This window comes from Ursus americanus, chromosome 10 (assembly GCF_024610735.1).
Source record: "Ursus americanus isolate L20-20 chromosome 10, mUrsAme1.1.p, whole genome shotgun sequence".
Lineage (NCBI taxonomy): Eukaryota > Metazoa > Chordata > Mammalia > Carnivora > Ursidae > Ursus > Ursus americanus.
This window is the reverse complement of record NC_142136.1, coordinates 64,606,778-64,627,768: the sequence shown is the minus strand read 5'-3', so window position 1 is coordinate 64,627,768 and position 20,991 is coordinate 64,606,778. Positions and strand designations below refer to the sequence as shown.

Sequence of the window (20,991 nt, the reverse complement as noted above, 5' to 3'; positions counted from 1 at the left end):
ATGTTCTGTCAGGAATTGTAGGTTTAGAACATACTTCTGATTGTAAGACCTTTGCTTTCTCTAAAAGCTTATTGATATATCATTTTGTCAGATGATGTGAAATTTTGATTTAATTTGTGCATACATTAAGACTAGGGATAACCTTGAAAAATTATGATTCACTGTGTGCTGAATCACATACTTTTCTCTTTTATATTCCTTGCTCCATTTCTAGGTACTATTTATTTATTATCAACGTTCCTTGTACTATGGATAAAGGGATTAATTCACTAAGGTGTTACTGGCAATTACTTTTTTGAGGGGCAGCAATTACTTTTGAAAGAGGATCTACATTTTAAAAATAATAGGTATTTATGAGAATTTAAGTTACAAAAGTAGCTTTGTAAAGCTTAAGGAAAAGATAGCTTACAGAGATGGTTTCTTGGAACACCCCAGTTATATGATCACTTATTCAAGTAAAGATAAGGTTGGCCTTTTCACAAATCACATAGAAACATATAGTATTGCACAGCAGATTCAATATTGACATTACCCCTTAACATAGTTATTATTTTCCAGCCACTTTGGAATCTGTTTTTCTTATTTTAATTGATGATTTATGAAACACAGAAGAAAGTTTATTTATTTATTTAAGTAGGCTCCACGCCCAGTGTGGGGCTTGAACTCATGACCCTGAGATCAAGAGTAGGAAAGCCTATATTTTAAATTTACATTTAACAATAAGTTGGATGAGTACTTTGTACTTTAGAAAGTGGTTAAAACATATGTAACTCACACAGCATAATACTGCATGGTAGGAATATGCAACAGAAAAATTATCACTCTCTTTAATATGTATCAGTTCTTATAAATTACTAGAAAAATTACAAACATACCAACAGAAAATCAGATAGTGGACATAAAATATAAAAGACAAGATAACAAATATATGATGAAGTCAGTATCATCAGTAGTCAAAGAAATGCAAATTAAAATAAGTGAGATATTTTTAGTATTAGATAAATAAAAAACTTTAAATAATAGTACCCAGCATTGCAAGGGTACATTGAAACATACTCTGTTATTTATCACTGGTAGACATTTAAATTGGATAAACTTTCTGAATAATTCTTTTACATTATGTGTTAAAACTGTTACAAATATTGACGCCCTGAGACCCAGTGGTTCTACCCAGAAATTATCTGACTTCATGTGCTTGTCAAAGATGCCTACAGAGATGGGGCACCTGGGTGGCACAGCGGTTAAGCGTCTGCCTTCGGCTCAGGGTGTGATCCCGGCGTTGTGGGATCAAGCCCCACATCAGGCTCCTCCGCTATGAGCCTGCTTCTTCCTCTCCCACTCCCCCTGCTTGTGTTCCCTCTCTCACTGGCTGTCTCTATCTCTGTCAAATAAATGAATAAAATCTTTAAAAAAAAAAAAAATGCCTACGGAGAGATTGGCAATGTTACAAATACCTAACAGTAGAGTTTCAGCTTCATAGATCATAGTATATTCATTCAGTGGGACACTGTGCAGCCATTAAAATCATATTTTTGAGGGAAATTTTGTGACGCAGAAAAATGGTCATGTTTTAAAGGAGAGCAGCAGTATACAATAGTACTTTTATTACGCAAATACTACATTTTTATGTTGAGTGTATGTACACGTACATGTGTACCTTAAAAAAAAAGACTAGAAAAAACATACCAAGTGCTACTAATGATTATGTCTAGGTAAACAATTTTTATTTTGTACTTTAGTCTTTTATACTTTTTTGTGTTTTCAAGTATCCTGTAATAAACCCATATTTCTTTTGTAATTAATAAATAATAAAATTTTTTAATGGAGATAAAATGCATGACTATAAAAGTTATGATGTATGAGTCTTACAATAATCTGGACTCTAATCCAGACTTGGAAAAAAAAATCACTAGCAGGTTCATCATTTAGAAGTTAGAATTATTAGTCCTGAAAAAATGTGCTATGGAAAGAATGCTTTTCAAAAAATGAAGAATGATTAAAACATGGAGCATATCCTCATCTCCAAGAGGCACACTCAGACCTAACATAGTAGGGGTTAATGTTAAGTGTGACATGTTTAAATTCTTAGTAAATTCTGCATTAGGTTATTATGGTAGATTATTATAATTTTTTCTAAGCCTCGTACATGTTAAATATGTTGGATAACCCAGCAATGGTGCCTAGCTTTCTTCCCGAAGGATGGGAATTAAGTGTTCCCAGATGTACCTTCTAAACATCATTAAGGTAATATAACTTGTGTTCGTTGAGTTTATAATGTATTTCAGACACTTGCTATGTATTATAATAAGCTTCCATTTAACGGTTAAGAGAAATTTAAGACTCAGAAATTTTAAGATCCCCCAGGTAGTATGAGGTGGTGAGAACCTTAAGGTAGACGTCTTCAAAGTATTCTCTTTTTCATCACCATATTTCATAGATTCTAAGACACTTTTTTCACTTGTATTTCTTTCTTTATTTATTTATTGTTAAGTTTTTATTTAAAATCCGGTTAGTTAACATACAGTGTACTATTAGTTTCAGGTGTACAATATAGTGATTCAACACTTCTGTATACCACCTGGTGCTCGTAACAAGTACACTCCTCCCATCACCTGTTGGAAGTGTTTGACAGTTGATATATTTTAGAAGCAATTGTAGATATCATGCTAAGAATTATACTTGACTTTTGAAATTTTTGTGAATCAGTAGTCATTTTTAATTGCCTTAATTTCATAAACAAATTAGATCAAAATTTGGTTTTTAAGGAAAAGTATATGTACATTATATATATATGCATATAATATGTAACAGATGTGTATGTATCTTGCTGTTGTTTGTTTTCTGTTATGAAGACATTGCTGATTTAAACTCACATGAACTGTTTAAATCTAGGCAAAAGTGTTGTGTGGCAAAATTTGCTATGTGGTAAGAAATAAAATTAGACTTTAAAAATTAAAGTTTTTTAACATCCTGGTAGAGGCATTAAAATTTTTAAAGGATTTCAGAGTTAATTAATGATATTGATTCAAGATTGAATAGTGGAGGGGCCCATTTCTTAAGCAGATGGGAGAAACATAAGAGTTTATGTCTTCATAATAATAAAATATGTAGGCAAGACAATTAATTCGTATAAAAATTTACTTGTCCTCCAGATGTTGTGCTTCATTTTTAAAGATAGAACTGGGAATAAGCAGCACAATTGGTGTGCAGATCTGGATTTGAAAAGAAAATGCAACTGTTTTCGTGCCATACACATGGGAGATTTTAGCTTGGCTAGGACACGTCACAATATCTGTTGTTTGCAACTGCAACTTCGTAGTTAACATGCATTCATTCCACACATGCTTTTAATTGCCTGGCGCTGAGTTTCCAGTGGTGGAAATGCAGGTGTTGTAGAGTACCACAGTCTGTCACAGCTTGAGCTGTGTTTGAATTCATTCCTGGTCAGTATCTTTGTTGATATGATTGCACTTCATTTTCCTTTATAATAACTGTTTCAGTATCTGATTTTGTCCCTTCTCTGTATATTCCATCAGCATAATAACGCACAGAGTATGCATTTCAAACACCTTAAAGAAACTATCTCTAGGAGAGCTGTCACCCTCAGAATATGAAATACTAAATTTATAATATTTCAGAACAAATTTAATCTGTTTTGGTAGTTTTCTGTATTAGCCGTACTAATCCTATTTCATAGTTTTAAATTATTAGTAAATATTTCTTGTTTGCTTTCTTTTCTGACAAATGCACATACATTCTGAATCTTGTTTGCATTTAAATGTAGTAAAAATATAAAGTGCTTTTAATGGAGTTGCTAGACTTTGATGCATGTTTGCTTTCCTTATTCGTACCGTACTATTTTTTACCTATTATCTGTGGGCCACAGTAATTACTTGTAGTTTTGGTTTGAAGTGTCACCTTTCCCTAGCTTAGAACAAAGGGCCATTTACATTTGACTCCTTCGATACAGGCTAATTTGAAAGTTGTATTAGAGTTTGTAAGTTTGCTTCTTTATCAATTTTTCCCCTATAATATAGTTATCTAGGCTTTCAGGGTTACATGTAGCTCTTTATATTTTACAAAGCATACTTATAGAACTATCTTTTCTACTAGACTGCAGTCTGCATTTTTTTTTTTTGAAAAAAGATTTACTTATTTATTAGAGAAAGAGAGAGAAATGGCATGGGGGCGGGCAAAGGGAGAGGAAGAGAGAGGATCTCAAGCAGATTCCCCTATGAGCGTGGAGCCCAGTGCGGGGCTCCATCTCATGACCCTGAGACCATAACTGAGCCAAAATTAAGAGTCGGACACTCAACCAGTTGAGCCACCCAAGTGCCCCTGCAGTCTTTTGAAAAAGCCCCACTTTTTTGAAACTATTCTCTGTATCCTAACTCATCAAATACCTTTTACCAATTTGTTGCACTGGAAAAATTCTCATTTTGTCATTGAGCTTTTGAAGTTCAGAGCCTCAAATATTAGCAGTGTTTTAGAGGTCATTTTTCCAGTGCAGAATTGTGGTACTGTTACTTATTTTTATCTATTTATGCAGTCAGAGGTTACATTAGCTTTTCTTAAGCTGCCATATCACACTTCTAGCTCATATTGAGCTTGTATACAGGTCACATTTTCTGTTCCCCCATAGTTCATGTTTCCCCTATTTTGTACTCATATAGTCTCTTAAGGCAGTAATATGTTAGAATTGTACATGTATCTCAATTATAATTTTATTCTATTAATTTTTTCTTAACTATAACATTTGGAACTACTGATTTTTATCCAGATATTATTCTTTCAGCCTATGATTTCTGTATATTTTATAAATGTACATACTCTGTTGTCATGGAAGTAGTGGATAGTAATGGTGAAGAGGGCAATGAATAAAATTTTGTGGCATTTTCAGCCACAACATTCTCATTTTTTGAAATTAAATTTCAACCTATAACACATGATATATTTCTGGAGTTTTGTATTTATACTTAAATGATACTAATTAAATAATAATGTATACTTGAAATTTTTAATAAAAGTTAAATGTCATGTTTTGCCTCCATAAAGAAAATGAAGTAGTAGTTTCTTGTACTCTGATAACTTTAAAAATTTGAATGTCAGAACTGCCTTTTCATTTTACACAGGATGATAGCAAGCAGGCACAGTTCTTAGCTCTAGCCGTTGTTTACTTCATTTCGGTTCTGATGGTTTCCAAGTATCGTGACATATTAGAACCCCAGCGAGAGACTGCAAGAACTGGAAGCCAACCAGGTAGAAACATCAGACAAGAAATAAATTCACCGACAAGTACAGGTACTATTTTTTTAAATTATTTGAATTTTTATCATCATTTTTCTCCTTTTTATTTCATTTTTCATCCAGTTTTAAACCCGTCCTACTCATTATCACTTTAAATATTTATAAGTAGGTGGTGTATAAATGCCAATTTAATACTCTTTAATTCCACAACAATGTTGAATTTCCATGATATTTGCTATATTCTCATTCTATCGGTGCAGTTTGCATTTTAATGTTTTCCATATGTTAATACAAATCTTTTACTATTTAATATGCAAATAACTGATATATTTTAAATGTATTACTTTTTAACTTTTATGAACATGACAGTAGGAGATTCTTATAGAGTAGTTCAAGACCAAGAATGAGCCAAAATAGAAATCTTTATAGCCAAGTTCAAAGATAGCTTCTTTCTTGCTGGCTTATTCTCTCTCTCTTTCTCTCTCTCTGTGTTTCTTTTGTTGTGTATAGTTATTTAAGGATCTAAATATTCTGTCAGAGATTCATAATAAGCCAACATACATTCTAAACTTTATACCCAAGTTGCTTCAACTAAAATCAAAGACTTACAGACAATAATGAACCATCTTGGATCATATTATCTCTCTTATTTAGAGAAGATGCTCATGTTGTGGGAGTTCTTGCATTATCAGCTTTGCCTACTCTGCTTGAAAATGATAAACACATTTTCTGGCAGCTAGTATTTTAATATCATGGGGTACCTTGTATCAGTTGCATTTCCTGCCATGTGTTTATATCAAGATTGTTTCTGGGTTGTTTGCAATGTATCCTTGGTAACCTAGTGGTTATTTCATGTACCACTGGATTAATTTGTAGCTGAAATTGTCTTTCCTAAATAAATGCATATGCTATATAAATAAAATGGATATTTTAAAAAGTGAGTAGAAATTAGTGGTCAAATCTCTGCATCTTGTTTTCCCTGAGCATGTCATATCTCCTTTACCTTGCTTTTGTGGAAATATGGATTATGCTTTAGCTATAGTACTTTATTGTTGCATGCTGTATTTACTTTGAACACATAAACATGATATTATTCCATTGTAGTATACTTTTAACTTTATTCTTCAAATTAAACATTATCCTCCATTCCAGTTTATGTCTTTTGACCATTTAAAACACTGAGACTCTATTATGTTAATCAACTTTTTCTTCATTTTTAATGCATTCATATCAGCTTTATATGTATAAAACAAGCAATATTTTAGTCAACCTTCCAGTTCTGATTTTGTATGTGTATGTCTTTCTGTATGTTGCTAAAATTACTCTACTTAAGAAGTGTATGATTTTTCCTTTCTCTTAATACATAACCTCTTTCCTTCCCCCAGAGATGCAATCTTTATTGCTAGTACTGTTTGCATGTTGCAGTAATATAGAGTTGTCATGGATCTCCAGTGGACCATGTTGCAGGTTGTTACATGCTGGCTCAAATTTGATTCCATGATTTTCTCTACAGTTGTGGTCATACCATCTATCCCTCATCCAAGTTTGAACCATGGATTCCTTGCCAAGTTAATTCCTGAGCAGAGCTTTGCCCACTCATTTTACAAAGGTAATATTGACCTCATCTCCTGACCTGTTTGGGTATTCGTATTTCATTAATTGTTCTACAATAAATATCCATAATGTAATTGTTTATAAACAAGTATACACCTCAGGTTTCATGGAGATATGATATGTTGTATTTATATTTGGCTATTGAGAGCAAAATACAGTTTTTATATTCGTGTTTCATTATATTTCTTTAAGTATCATCTGCAAATTAAGGGTACTTAATTATATGTATAAGAATATTCACAGTGGTGGCATTCACTAGAGATTGCAGAAGAGTCACACCTTAGAAGTGGGACTAAATTAGTCCTGAAATGAAGGCTACTCTAGACTCATAAGAAAAAAAAGCTTAAAAACAAGCCTGGAAAACATCAAATTGATCTATACGTTCCTTAACTTTCTGTCAGAGCAAAGTTCTACGTCTCTTTAAAGGAATACAAAAAAGTTCTTCACCAAACAACATAAAATTCAATGTTAAGCATTCAATAAAAAATTATTAAACATGTAAAGAAGCAGGAAAATGTGATATATAAACAAGGGGAAAAATCATTCAATAGATTCAGAAAGGACAGAGACAGCAGAATTACCAAATAAGAACATTCAAACAGCTATTATAAGTATGTTCAAAATGTTTTTCAATCTAAAAGAAATAGTGAATGTAATGAGGAAAAAAAAATGTAAGATTTTTTAAAAAGAACCAGTTGGGAGTTTTAGAGATAAAAAATAAAATAGCTGATATAATGTCTCTGGGTAAGGTTGACATGGGGTTACTCTCTGCAGAACAAAGGATTGTAGTAGGCCGAATTCAGCTCTCCCTGTCCCATCCCGCCCAAGATTTTCCCATGTACACACCCTGTATGATTCCTGGGACAGTGCATATGATGGATTTTGCTTCTATGACTATATTGTATTACATAGCACAGTTGCTTTTAAGAGAAAGTGATTATCCATATAGTCCTGACCTAATTACATGAGACCATAAAGGCAGAGTGTTTTCTCTGGCTGGTTACAGAAAAGGAAGTCAGAGAGACTGAGAGTGTGAAAGTGATTTAACTTGAAGGTAGTCCTTTATTGCTGAGATGAAGGTGACTGCAGAGTTCAAAGACCTGAGATCACCTTGTGGGAGCTTGAGAGCACTACCTAGCTGACAGTCAGCAAGTAAGTGGGGGACTTAGCCTAAAACAACAAAGAACTAAATTCTTCCAATAACTTAAGTTTAAAAAGGACTCTGCGCTCCAGATGATACCATAGTTCAATGTTTTCTATAATTTGCTAATGATATGAAAGACCAATTTATAGAACAAATAAAGCTGTGAAGTATTTTTTGTTACAATTTGATGAATACACAGATTTTTCTTTTATAAATGTGCAACCTTTGAACATCATGATGAAATAAAGGAAAAATTCTTTTCAGCTTTATTGCTTACAAACATCTAGCTATGTACTAAGAATTAGATGAAATTAGACTAGATTAAAAGTCTGGAGGTTTTGTGTGTGTGTGTGTGTGTGTGTGTGTGTGTGTGTGTGTGTAGAAGGTGTTCCAAAGGCTTAGCTATAGTGGCTGGAAAATATTCTAGAATAGTTACCCCAATTAAGGAGCCTATATCAGAATATCAATGCACTTCTTTCTTTATCAAGGATATTTTCTTGTGAAAACAATATTAGCTCCACTGCACAGTGTTCTTAGTGGCATAATAAAATTTTGAATTACTTTAATACTGTTGTGGTGAATTTGCTATTTACTATGTGATGATATGGAAGTTGATCGTAAATCACTGTTTCGGGATGCTATGGGACATTGGGTATTAAAAGGAAAAGTCCTGTTTATGATGTTGGAATTACAAAGTCAACTCTTGGTGTTTCTACAGGGTAAGGAATCAGTTTGATTCCATTCTTTAAAGACTAGTGGAACTGGCTTCTTTGTCAGACCTGTAAAATATTTTTAATGAATTTAGTACTTACAAACAGGGACTGATTGCAACATGGGTTTTTAGTAGCTGAAAAGATCAAAGGACAAAAAGTTAGAATCTTGGAAGTGTACAATTTCTATGACATTTTTCATTACTTAATAATTATTATTTAATATAATTATTAAGAAAGTATCTTGATCTTTAAGGATGATTTAATTTTGTTCACCCTTAAATTTATCTCCTGACATTTTTTGTATTTGACAGAATGTTTTGTGTTTAATTTTCCACCAGAAGAAAATTCATACATAAGAGATTCATGGAACTGGAATCCATTGCTTTCATTGAAATACAATTTATATTTGATTATAACAATACAAGACAAGTTACTGGAATTGGGTATTGATGAGCATTGACAGAAATTTTAAAGATAGAGCATTTCTAGTTTCATTTTGGATAAAAGTTTAAAATGCATATTCTGAGCTGAGTTTTCATTCCATGAACATACCTCTGTAACACTGCTTTCTCTACTCGGCAAGATATTAAGATAAAACGAAAATAGGTTAGCTGTGTGTTATTCCTGTGAGTGGCATTATTGCCAGTTCAACCTGGATTAGATGTTAACAAGCAAAAATCTCTCATTGTCACATTATAACTTTATAGTCCCAGTGTTTGTATAAAACATTTATATAGGAGTCTCTTTTAGGGAATCATTCTTTTGCTTCAAACTTTGTTTATGATGTGTAATGGGAAAAAAATCACAAGTATAACATTTGTACATATGGGTCACCTATACACACACTTTCAGTGAACAACATGATGAACAGTTTTAATAATTATTCTCTTTTCCCAGTGTTATCTTTGTTCTGATTAAATTGAAATTTATTTTTTGTCTATAGAGTCAAATAATAAAAGCATTTGTGCTTTTATTTTGTGTACTTAATTTTTTAAATTATTTTTAATGCATTTTCAAAATGTCAGTGATGGATTAAAAAAAAGGTAAAATTTCACAGATAGTTTGAGAAGCACTGATATTTGGACTACTCTTCAACTCCTTCACACTTCACTTTCTTCTTTCAGCTCATTATTGAGCCTTTTAAGAAATTCTGAACTAGCTCTCTGGCCTCTTTTTTATTTTTATCTTTGGTAGTCCCTCAGTTCAAAGTCTTATCCTTTTTTGGAGCATTGCCATAGTTTCTTCTTTGGACTTGTTTTCTTTAGTCATTTAGTGTGTTACTGATAACAATAAAAAGTGACACTAATGTATATAATAAAGTAATGAAACATACTTTATATTTAATATTATACATTCATATAATAAATATTTTATAATATATAATAAACAGTTTTTCTTTTTAAACATCTCTGAAGGCTTCCTATAATTTAGGGGACAAATTTAAAATGTCTTAAGTTATGGTGGCACACTACTTTAGTTCTAATTTACATGGATTATACAGTTGCCTCCAAAGTAGTTTCTTTACCTCTCTTTTTACTGATCTTTATTCAATTTATTATAGTTTTGCTACAATTTGTTTTAAAACGTAAATTATATTGGTTCTTTTTTTTTTAACTTAAAATTTTCTGGCAGCATTTAGAGTAAAAATATCATATAGGCTTCAGATAATTTGCTGGTTATCTTTCCAGCTTTATCTCATATTCTCACATTTGCTCAGTATGCTACTGTAATCAAACTGTCTTCCCATTCCTTAATAATTACAAACACTGTCCTGCCTCTTGATCTTTGTATTTTGTTTCTGGTTTTTGGTTCTCTCTCTCCCCTATTTTTTGCATGACTGGTGCATTTTCATCCTTCAGGTGTCTCCCTAAAGGCACCCACCTCACAGAGGCCTTCCCTGACTGCTGTAGCTGAGTGGCTTCCTCCCCACAACCAGCCTCTTCTCTACCACTATATCGTTTTCATTTCCTTTTTTGCACTTACACAATTTATTTACTTGTTTAGTTGTTTATTGGAATGTGTACTTCAAGAGTGTAGTCCCTGACACCTAGCGTGACACTTGGAACTAATAGTGAATATTTGTTAGTACATGAGTAAGCTAGTGAGAAAGCTAAATAGTTTTTTTAAAACTTGATATTGATGATAGCCATAAAATGTATTTCCTTATCAAACACGCTAAAAACAGGGACAAGAAACTTTAATTGGTAACTTGGTTTAGAAGCTGTAGAAGCTTTATATTAATCATTTCACTTTAGGTTTAATAAGAATAAAGTTAATATTTAGGTGAACTTATAAATAAATATGTTGATTTTCCTCTAATAATTCATTATTAGGGAAAAGAATTAACACTAGAAATAAAATAGTTAAGATAATGTAGTAATGGTAAAAGAATAGGCATATGGCATGATTGGTCTATAAATAGGCTAGAATTTGTATGAATGTTTCTTATGGTATAAATGTATCACATATAGTATATATATTAGTATATAGTACTATGTGTGTTATATAGTATATTATAAGTACAATTTTTCTAGTCAAATGGAAGAGGAAGTATCATGTGGTAAATGGTATTTAGGTTACCAATGGGCAACCATTTGAAAAAATTAATTTCTATCCTTATTGCATATATTATGCCAGATATACTTCACATGCATTAAATTTAAAGGTAAAAATGAAACTGATCATAATTCAAGATAAAGTTAATATAAAAAAGGTTATTTTTAAATTTTATTTATTTATTCGACAGAGATAGAGACAGCCAGCGAGAGAGGGAACACAAGCAGGGGGAGTGGGAGAGGAAGAAGCAGGCTCCCAGCGGAGGAGCCTGATGTGGGGCTCGATTGCAGAACGCCGGGATCACGCTCTGAGTCGAAGGCAGACGCTTAACCGCTGTGCCACCCAGGCGCCCCTAAAAAAGGTGTTTTAAATTATAACATCAAAAGCTGAAGTTTAAAGTAAAAGATGTGACTAAATAAAAGTTTCGTATATCTCCATGTCTGAAAATATCAACAAAATTTGAAGCAAATGCAAACAGGAGAACTTTTACATGTATATGATACAATTTAATAGCCTTAATGAATAAAGAGCTCTTACAGATCAATTAAAAGAATGTATCACAATAAGGGAACATGTAGAAAACATCAGTTAACGAGAAAAGCAATGTACAGTACAGATAAGGAAAATTATATTTAAATATAATAACCACATTTATATTGAAACAAAAATATACCTCGATCCTGAGTGACTAAGTCGGTTAAGCATCCAACTCTTGATTTTGGCTCAGGTCATCATCTCAAGGTCATGAGATGGAGCTCCACATCAGACTACCCTGCTGGAGATTCTGTCTGCCCATCCCCCTCCCTCTCCCCCCAACTAACGTGTACTCTCTCTCTCTCTCAAATAAATAAGTCTCTAAAAAAAAAAATATATATATATATATATATATATATATATACACACACACACACACACACACACATATACCATAATTTGCAAATTGGACAAAATTCCGAAGGGTTAGAATGCGGAGATGTGCACTTTACATAGCATAAAACTTTTTATAACACTTAAGCTAGTAATTTTACTCTTAGAATTATATCTTAAGGAAACAAGTTTATGCCAATAATTTATATAGAAATATTCTTACCACTCAGTTATTATTTATTGTATATTTAGAAATAAAGTTAAAATTTATTAAGTAAATTATTACATTCATATCATATACATATTTCAGTATTACAAATTTGTTATTTTCTCTTCCTTTTGGAGTCATTTTAATGTATTCATTGTAATCCATTGTGTGGATGCATTATGATTTCTCTTATAAGTACTCTAAAACACTGTCATCAAAATATCTATAAATTTTTTATTGGATACTGATGTTGCATAATATATATTGCATTTATTTACAGGTAAAAATCATGCCCAGGTTTTCCTAGCAAATATTTCTTAAAAACATCAACTTTTTGAAATAGTGTCTGTTTTCAGTATCATTAAGAGTACCAACAAAAGCCTCCCTTTCCTCATCCTTTCTTTTTCTTCCATCCTCCAATTTAACCTTTCTTTCAATTTACTTTATGATTCCTTCATTATATGTTTGTTGAATAAATGAATGGTTTCCTATTACATCCTAGTTACTGGAAATATATAATAGTGAACAAAAAGTCCCTGTCCTTATGAAACTAACATTCTAGCAAGGTAGATACATTTATAGAAACCACACACTTAAACATACAATTGCAAGTTATGCTGCATTCTAAGAATAAAATTATAGACTATTAAGAGAAACTACAAAATAAGAAACCTAATTTAATTTGTGGGTTGGGAATAACTTTTCATAGAAGAGACATCTAAACTGGGAACAAAACGATGAATTCAGGGACATCCTGGTGGCTCAGTCAATTAAGCGTCTGTCTTATGGCTCAGGTCATGATCCCAGGATCCTGGGATCCAGCCCTGCATCAGGCACCTTGCTAAGGGGGGAGCCTGCTTCTCCCTCTTCCTGCTGCTCCCTCTGCTTGTCCTCTCTCTCTCTGACAAATAAAACAAATATTTTAAAAAAGAGATGAATTCAGTGGGTTTGAGAAAAATGATGAGGACAGTAGGAGTACATTTCTGAAACACTAGCCAGTGTTGAAAAAAATTTTTTGGTATATTTTGAGAACATATGTAGGTGGATAAGAATCAAGGGAAAGAGAAACATTTTATGAGTTTAGATAGGTAGACAGCTACCAAATCATGTAGAACTTGAAAACTAAGGATTGGGTTTTTATAATAAGTAGAGGAGTATTGTATTAGTGTTCCGTTGCTGCCATTACAAAATACCACAGACTTATTGGCCTAAAACAACACAAATATATTATCTTACAGTTCTATAGATGACAATCTAATACGGATTTGGCCAGGCTAAAATCAGGTCTTCCTCAACACTGTATGCCTTTTTGGTGGCTCTTGAGGAGAACCCATTTTCCTTGCCTTTTCAGCTTCTAGAGACCACCCATATTCCTTGGCTCCTGACTTTCTTCCTCCTTCCTCCATCTTGGAAACCTGGCACAGTGCATCTTTCATACTGTTCTGAAGTTACATCCTCCTCTTAGCACAGCTGGGAAGGTTTTCTTCCTCTCTGGACTCATGAGATTAGATTGAGCCCACCTGGATAATCCAGGCTAGTCTTCCCTTTGCAAAGCCCTCCCATTTAATGTCCTTCTTGCTGTGTAAGGTGACAGTCATAGGTTAATGAGAGTTAGGACATGGACATCTTTAAGAGGAGTGTTCATTATTTTGTCTACTATAAGTATCATAATCTGCTTACAATTTTACAAGAGCATTTTGGGTATAATGAGGGAATAGATTAAATGGGACGCTGAGGGAATCTAGATAAACCAATTAGAGGGTGTTGCTCTCTAGGTAAGTGATGCTTTTGCTTAGCACAAAGGTGTGGTGGCCGAGGAGATTGAAGAGGAAGATAAATTAGACATACATTGGAGATAAAAATAAAAGTATATGGTAATAGATTGGATGTGGGACATAGAGTATGCCAAGTTTTCAAAAATAATGCCTAGCTATCTGTCTGAAGTTCTGAGATCAAATGGCCATTTAGCAAAGCAAACAATACTGGTAAGTAAGGTTGAATAGAGTGACCAAGACTTCCATTTACAATGTGTTAAATATTTTTCTTTTCTTTTTACCTTTTGACTCCCTTCACCCATTTCTCGCCCCTGCCCCAGCAACCACACTCTGTTCCTTCTTGGTATCTATGAGCTTGATTTTTTTTTTAAGATTCCATATAGAAGTGATATATGATAATTCTCTCTCTGACTTATTTCACTTACCATAATACCCTTGATGTCCATCTATAGTGTCACAAATGACAAGATTTCATTCTTTTTAATGGCTGCATAATATTCCATTTTGTTTATGTGCCACAATTTATTTACCCATTCATCCATTGATGGACATTTAGGTTGTTTCCATATCTTGCATATTGTAAATAATACTGCAGTGAATATGGGGGTGCATTTATCTTTTCCAGTTAGTGTTTTTGTTTTATTCAGATAAATTTCCAGAAGTGGAATTGCTGGGTCATATGGCGGTTGTATTTTTAGTTTTTTGAGGAACTTCTAAACTGTTTTCCATAGTGGCTGTAGTAATTTCCATTCACAGCAGAGTGCCTAAGGGCTCTTTCCCCTTTACATCCTTACCAACATTTGTTATTTCTTGTCTTTTTGATAATAGCCGTTCTAACAGGTGTGAAGTCATATTGTGATTTTGATTTGCATTTCCCTGATGATTAATGATGTTGAGCATTTTTTTTTATATATTTGGTGGCCATCTTTGTGTCTTCAGAAAAATGTCTTCAGATCATCTGCCTTTTTTAAAAGTGGATTTTTTTACTTTTGAGTTGTATTGAGTTCCTTATATATTTTTTATATTAGCCCCTTATTGGATGTGTAATTTACAAATACTTTCTCCCATTTAGTAGGCTGCCTTTTTGTTGATGGTTTCCTTTGCTTTGTAGAAACGATTTAATTTGATGTAGTCCTATTTGTGTATTTTTGCTTTGTTACTTTTGCTTTTGGTATCAGGTTAAAAAAATTGTTGCCAATGCCTGTGTCAGGGAACTTACCACATATGTTTTCTTCTAGGAGTTTTATGGTTTCAGATTTTACGTTCAAGTCTTTTATCCATTTTTAGGTAATGTTTGTGTATGGTATACAATAGTGGTCAAGTTTCATTCTTTTGCATGTGTCTGTCCAGTTTTCCCAACATCATTTATTGAAGGGACTGTGTATTTTTAAGTCTTTTGTTATAAATTGACCATGTTGGCCTGTGTTTATTTTTGGGCTCCCTATTCTGTTCCACTGATCAGTGTTTCTGTTTTTATGCCAATACCATCCTGCTTGATTATTGTAGCTTTGTAATATAGTTTGAAATCAGGCAGCATGAAGCTCCAGCTTTTTTGTTCTTTTTCAACATTGCTGTGGCTCTTCGAGGTCCATTGTGGTTCTGTACAAATTTTAAGATTATTTATTTCTGTGAAAAATGCCATTGGAATTTTGATAAAGATTGCATTGAACCTGTAGATTGCTTTGGATAGTGTGGGCATTTTCATAATATTGATTCTTCCAATTTTTGAGCATGGAATATCTTCCATTTATTTGTTTCTTCAGTGTTTTTCCATTAATCTTTTGCAGTTCTCAACATACAGTTCTTTACGTTCTTGGTTAAATTTATTCTTAGGTATTTAATTTTTTTTTGATGCAGTTGTAAGTGGGATTGTTTTCTTAAATTCTTTCTGATTGTTTATGATTAGTGTATAGGAATGCAACAGTTTTCTAGATAGTGATTTTGTATCCATGGCTAACTGAATTTGTTTATTCTCACAGTTTTTTTGATGGAGTCTTTAAGGTTTTCTATATATAACATGTCATCTGCAGATAGTGACAGTTTTTCTTCTTCCTTTAAAATTTACATGCTTTTTGTTTCTTTTCTTGCCTAATCATTCTACCTAGGATTGAATAAAAGTGGCAAGAGTGGGCATCCTTCTCCTGTTCCTGATCTTAGGGGAAAAGCTTTCAGTTTTTCACCATTGATGATGTTCGCTGTGGGATTGTTATATATGGCCTTTGTTATGTTGAGCCCTCTCTACCCACTTTGTTGAGAGTTTATATAATAAATTGATGTTAAGGGCTGCCTGGGTGGCTCAGTTGGTTAAGCACCTGCCTTTAGCTCAGGTGGTAATCCCAGTGGGATTGAGCCCTGTGTAGGGCTCCCTGCTCAGCCAGGAGCCTGCTTCTCCCTCTCCCTCTACCTTTTCCCGAGCTCGTACTCACACTTTCTGTCTCTCTCATTAAAAAAAATTAAGTCTATTAAAAAAATTGATGTTGAATTTTGTCAAATCATCTATTGAGATGATTATGTGATTTTTATCCTTTTTGTTAATGTGGTTTATCACATCAACTGATTTGCAGGTGTGGAACCATCCTTCTTTCCCTGGAATAAATCCCACTTGATTGTGGTATATGATCCTTTTAATGTGTTGTTGAATTCAGTTTGCTAATATTTTGTTGAGGATTTTTGCATATATGTTTATTAGGGATATTGGCCTATAATTTTCTTCTCTTGTGGTCTTCTTGTCTGGTTTTAGTATCAGGGTAATGCTGGCCTCAATAAAATGAGTTTGGAACAGCTTCCTCTAATTTTGGAAGAGTTTGAGAAGGATTGGTACTAATTCTTCCTTTGATGTTTGGTGAAGCCATGTGGTCCTGAAGGTGAAGCCCTTTTGTTTCTCGGTAGGTTTTGATTACTGATTCAGTCTCCTTACTAGTAATTAGTCTCTTCAGATTTTCTATTTCTTCATGATTCAGACTTGGCAGACTGTATGTTCTAGGAATTTGTCCATTTCTTCCAGGTTTTCTAACTCACTGGCATATTATTTGTAGTAGTCTATGATCCTTTGTATTTTTGTGATGTCAGTTGTAAGAGCTCCTCTTTCACATGTGATTTTATTTATTTGAGTACTCTTTTTTCCTTAATGAGTCTAACTAAAGGTTGTCAATTTTCTTTATCTTTTCAAAGAATCAGCTTTTAGTTTCATTGATCTTCTGTATAGTCTTTTTAGTCTCTATTTGACTTATTTCTGCTCGACTCTTCATTATTTCCTTTTTTGTCTGCTAACTTTGGGCTTCATTTATTCTTCTTTTTCTGCATCTTTTTTTAACACCTTGAGGTGTAAGGTTAGATTGTTTATTTGAGGCTTTTCTTCTTTGTTGAGGTAGATATTTATTGTTATGAACTTCTCAGTTAAATCTGCTTTTGCTGCATCCCACAAATTTTGGCATGTTATATTTCCATTTTCTTTTGTCTCAAGGTATTTTTTTATTTCTCTTTTGATCAGTTGTTGTAGCATGTTGTTTAATTCTATGTATTTGTGAATTTTCTAGTTTTCTTTGTGTAGCTGATTTTTAGTTTCATAACACTGTGGTCAGAAAAGATGCACGATAAAATTTCAGTTTTCTAAAGTTGATTAAAACTTGTTTTGTGGCCTAATGTATTCTGGAGAATGTTCCATGTGCACTTGAGAAGACTGTATTCTGTTGTTTTTGGATGAAATGTTCCCTATATTATCTGTTAAGTCCATCTGGTCTAAGGTAGTGTTTAAGGCTGCTGTTTCCTTATTAATTTTCTGTCTATTTCTCCTGTAGGTCTGTTAATATTTGCTTTATGTATTTAGGTGTTACTATGTTGGATGCATAAATATTTACATATGTTATATATCCTCTTGTCCAATTGACCCCTTTATCATAATGTAACTACCATCTTTGTTTCTTATTACAGTCGTTGTTATAAAGTGTGTTTTTTGTTTTTGTTTATTTTTTCTGATATAAGTATAGCTACTTCACCTTTCTTTTGGTATGGAATGTCTTTTTCCATCCCTTCACTTTTATTCTCTGCATGCATCTGAAGTTAGTCTCTTGAAGGCAGCATATAGATTGTTCCTGTTTTTTGTTTTTGTTTTTCAATCTATTAAGCCACTCTATATCTTTTGATTGGAGAATTTAGTTTACACATGTCTGATTGGAGAGTTTAGTTTACACGAGTTTTGTGGCTGCCACCCAGGAAAAACCTCTTGACCATCTGGCTCTGAATGACAGAGGACCTTGTGTTCCTGGTATTATGGGATTGTAATAATCTGTGTTACCCAGAAAGGAGCTTATGCCCCAGTCTGGCTTCCCAATTTTTGCAGTTTCTGCCAGGGGACAACTGTATATCATCTGACTCTGGCAGCTTATGCTTGTAAGTCTAACAGGGCTGTAACCAATGGGGAAAGAGTTCTTAAACAGCTGCCATCCACAGGACACAGTTAGAGGGAGCAGACCCAGAAATTCTGTCTTTCTGAGAAGAAGGCTTATTAGCTAATCATGCTATACCCTGAGGGCCAGGCTTCTAATTAAACATTCATCTAAAGGCTGACTGTAATCACTTCCAGAGACCTCAGAGAGCAGGCACCATCTTTGCATGCTCTCTCTGCTGCACTCCAGAGCACCAGTGTCTCCTGGGGAGCGTTACATGTCTCTAGTGCTCTGGTTTTTATGTCTGTTGCCCTGTTTTCTGCGGCTGCCCACTCAGGGGATGCCCCTTCATCACCTGGCTCTTGTGGGTAGGGGAGCTTTCATTCCTGAGCAACAGTTCTTGGCAGGATGCCACCCTCGGGGTACTAAACAGACAACAGACTGAAGCACACCCTCTGGTCTTTCTGTGAAGGAGGCCTATTTGCTTGTCCTGGAGCTTGGCCTTATGTATGTATTTTATGGCCTGTGGAGTTGATCCTAAAGCATATAGGCTGTGAATGCCACCTTGGTGCTTTTCTTCTCCCTGGCTTCAGCTTACTGGTATCTCTCAGAAAAGAACATATGCACTCAACCCAGATCCCTGGTTTTTGCAGCTGCGACTCAGGGGAGACTGCCAGTTCATCTGGCTCTTGTGGCCAGTGGGGCTTACACTTTTGGTTCCATAGAACCATACATATTTTCATGTATGTATGTATGTATTTTCATTTAAAGAGCTCCTGCCTGAGGGTCTGTCAATCTAATTAACCTGAGTCACCTAGGTCTTTACACTTCATCAACTACTGGGAGCTATTAAAACATCGTAGGCTGCTTGGACAAGTGCAAAGGTTTGAGAGACAACAGATAGCTGGGGCCTTTGGGTTGAATTCAAGATTCATATCCTATAGAAGCCCACTCCTTTAAGCCTGGGGTGGGTGGTGGTTTCATCTAATGCATTAGAAACTAAGACAGAGAGTCAAGCAAAATGAAGAAACAGAGGAATATGTTCCAAATGAAAGAAAAAGATAAAACATCAGAAAAAAACTAATGAAATATAGATAAGTAATTTACCCGATAAAAAGTTAAAAATAATGGTCATAGTGATGCTCACTGAACTGGGAAGAAGAATGTATGGGCATAGCGAGAACTTCAACAAAGAGATGGGAAAAATAAGAAAAAACCAACTAGAAGCTACAGAGCTGAAGAAAAAAATAACTTTAAAATTAGAGTGGTTCAACAGTAGACTACATGAAACAGAAGAAAGGATAAGTCAACTCAAAGACAAGGTAGTAGAACTTCTATAATCCGAGTAGCAAAAAATAAAAAAGAGTGAAGATAATTTAATGTTCATATGGGACAACATCAGAACACATTAACATTTGCATTATAGGATTTCCAGAAGGAAAAGAGCGAGAGAAAGAAATTTTATTTGAAGAAGTAATGGTTGAAAATTTCCCTAACCTGGGGAAGGAAACAGATATCTAGATGTATTAATTTTAAGATGTCTGTGGAAATCTTCCAAGTCTTTGAAAAGCTGAATTAAGGAAGGAGAGTAGAAGTAATAGACTGACAAGTTTCTTAATCCTTACAGCCTAATTAAGATCTACATTTTTCAAGTGCAATCCCTGCAATTCTGAAAGCATAACTAATTTTTCCAAGATAACATGGAAAACTAGTAAGTTGTGGAGCCAGAATTGGAACTTTGATCAATTTGATTACATTACCATGACCTTTCAATTATGATATACTCCTTCCAGAAATGAAGGAGCAATAACCAAAGCAGGTTAAGGGCTAGAAATATAAGAAGTTGTGGGGTTGAGAAGTTGTTCTGTTAGGATAGGAAATACTGGTCTGCAGATAGAGGGGCCAGAGCTAGGAAAGATAGAAGTTGAAGATGAGTAGAGAGAATAACTGATAGATGGTCTGGCTCTATATTTTCCTAAAGGATATGGTGATGGTGATGATGATAACAGTAAAATCAATAATGGCAACAGGAGGTACAAAAATTTCTGGCGAGGTTACTCAATGTCAGACACTATTCATAAATTATATTCTTTAATCATCACAACACTGTACTGTATAATGTGTACTCTATAATGTATGTACTGTTACTGTGCCAATTTTACAGGTAAAAGATGGAGGTTGAGAAAGCTTAAATGGCTCCTCTGATATCACAAAGCTAATAAGAGGTAAACAAGTCTTCACTGAAAGTCAGTCTTAATTTCAAAGCCTGAACTCTTAACCATGTATAACATGCAAATCGTGGTTTATCTGATAATGTTAACAGAATTATACCATTACTTGGTTGCTTTTGTTTTTCTGCAACTGAAGACAAGTTTCAGGCATATATGTTGGCATTTTATTATTAGTGCTAATGGCTGCCTCCATAACACTATGGAAATGCATTATGTATTTTAATAGGAAAGTGTTTTTTCTTTGAGAAGAG

At 33.8% G+C, this 20,991-nt stretch overlaps 1 protein-coding gene across 9 annotated transcripts in view; it reads left to right on the top strand.

Moving 5' to 3' along the window:
- Window positions 1–20,991, top strand: part of NBEA (neurobeachin) — a 662,067-nt gene that overhangs the window by 208,859 nt on the left and 432,217 nt on the right. For all 9 annotated transcript variants that reach the window (XM_087865187.1, XM_045796974.2, XM_045796975.2 and 6 more), the window contains exons 28-29: window positions 5,133–5,301; window positions 6,761–6,856. In XM_087865187.1, coding sequence (XP_087721313.1) covers window positions 5,133–5,301; window positions 6,761–6,856 — 265 coding nt within the window. The remainder of the gene's footprint in view (window positions 1–5,132; window positions 5,302–6,760; window positions 6,857–20,991) is intronic.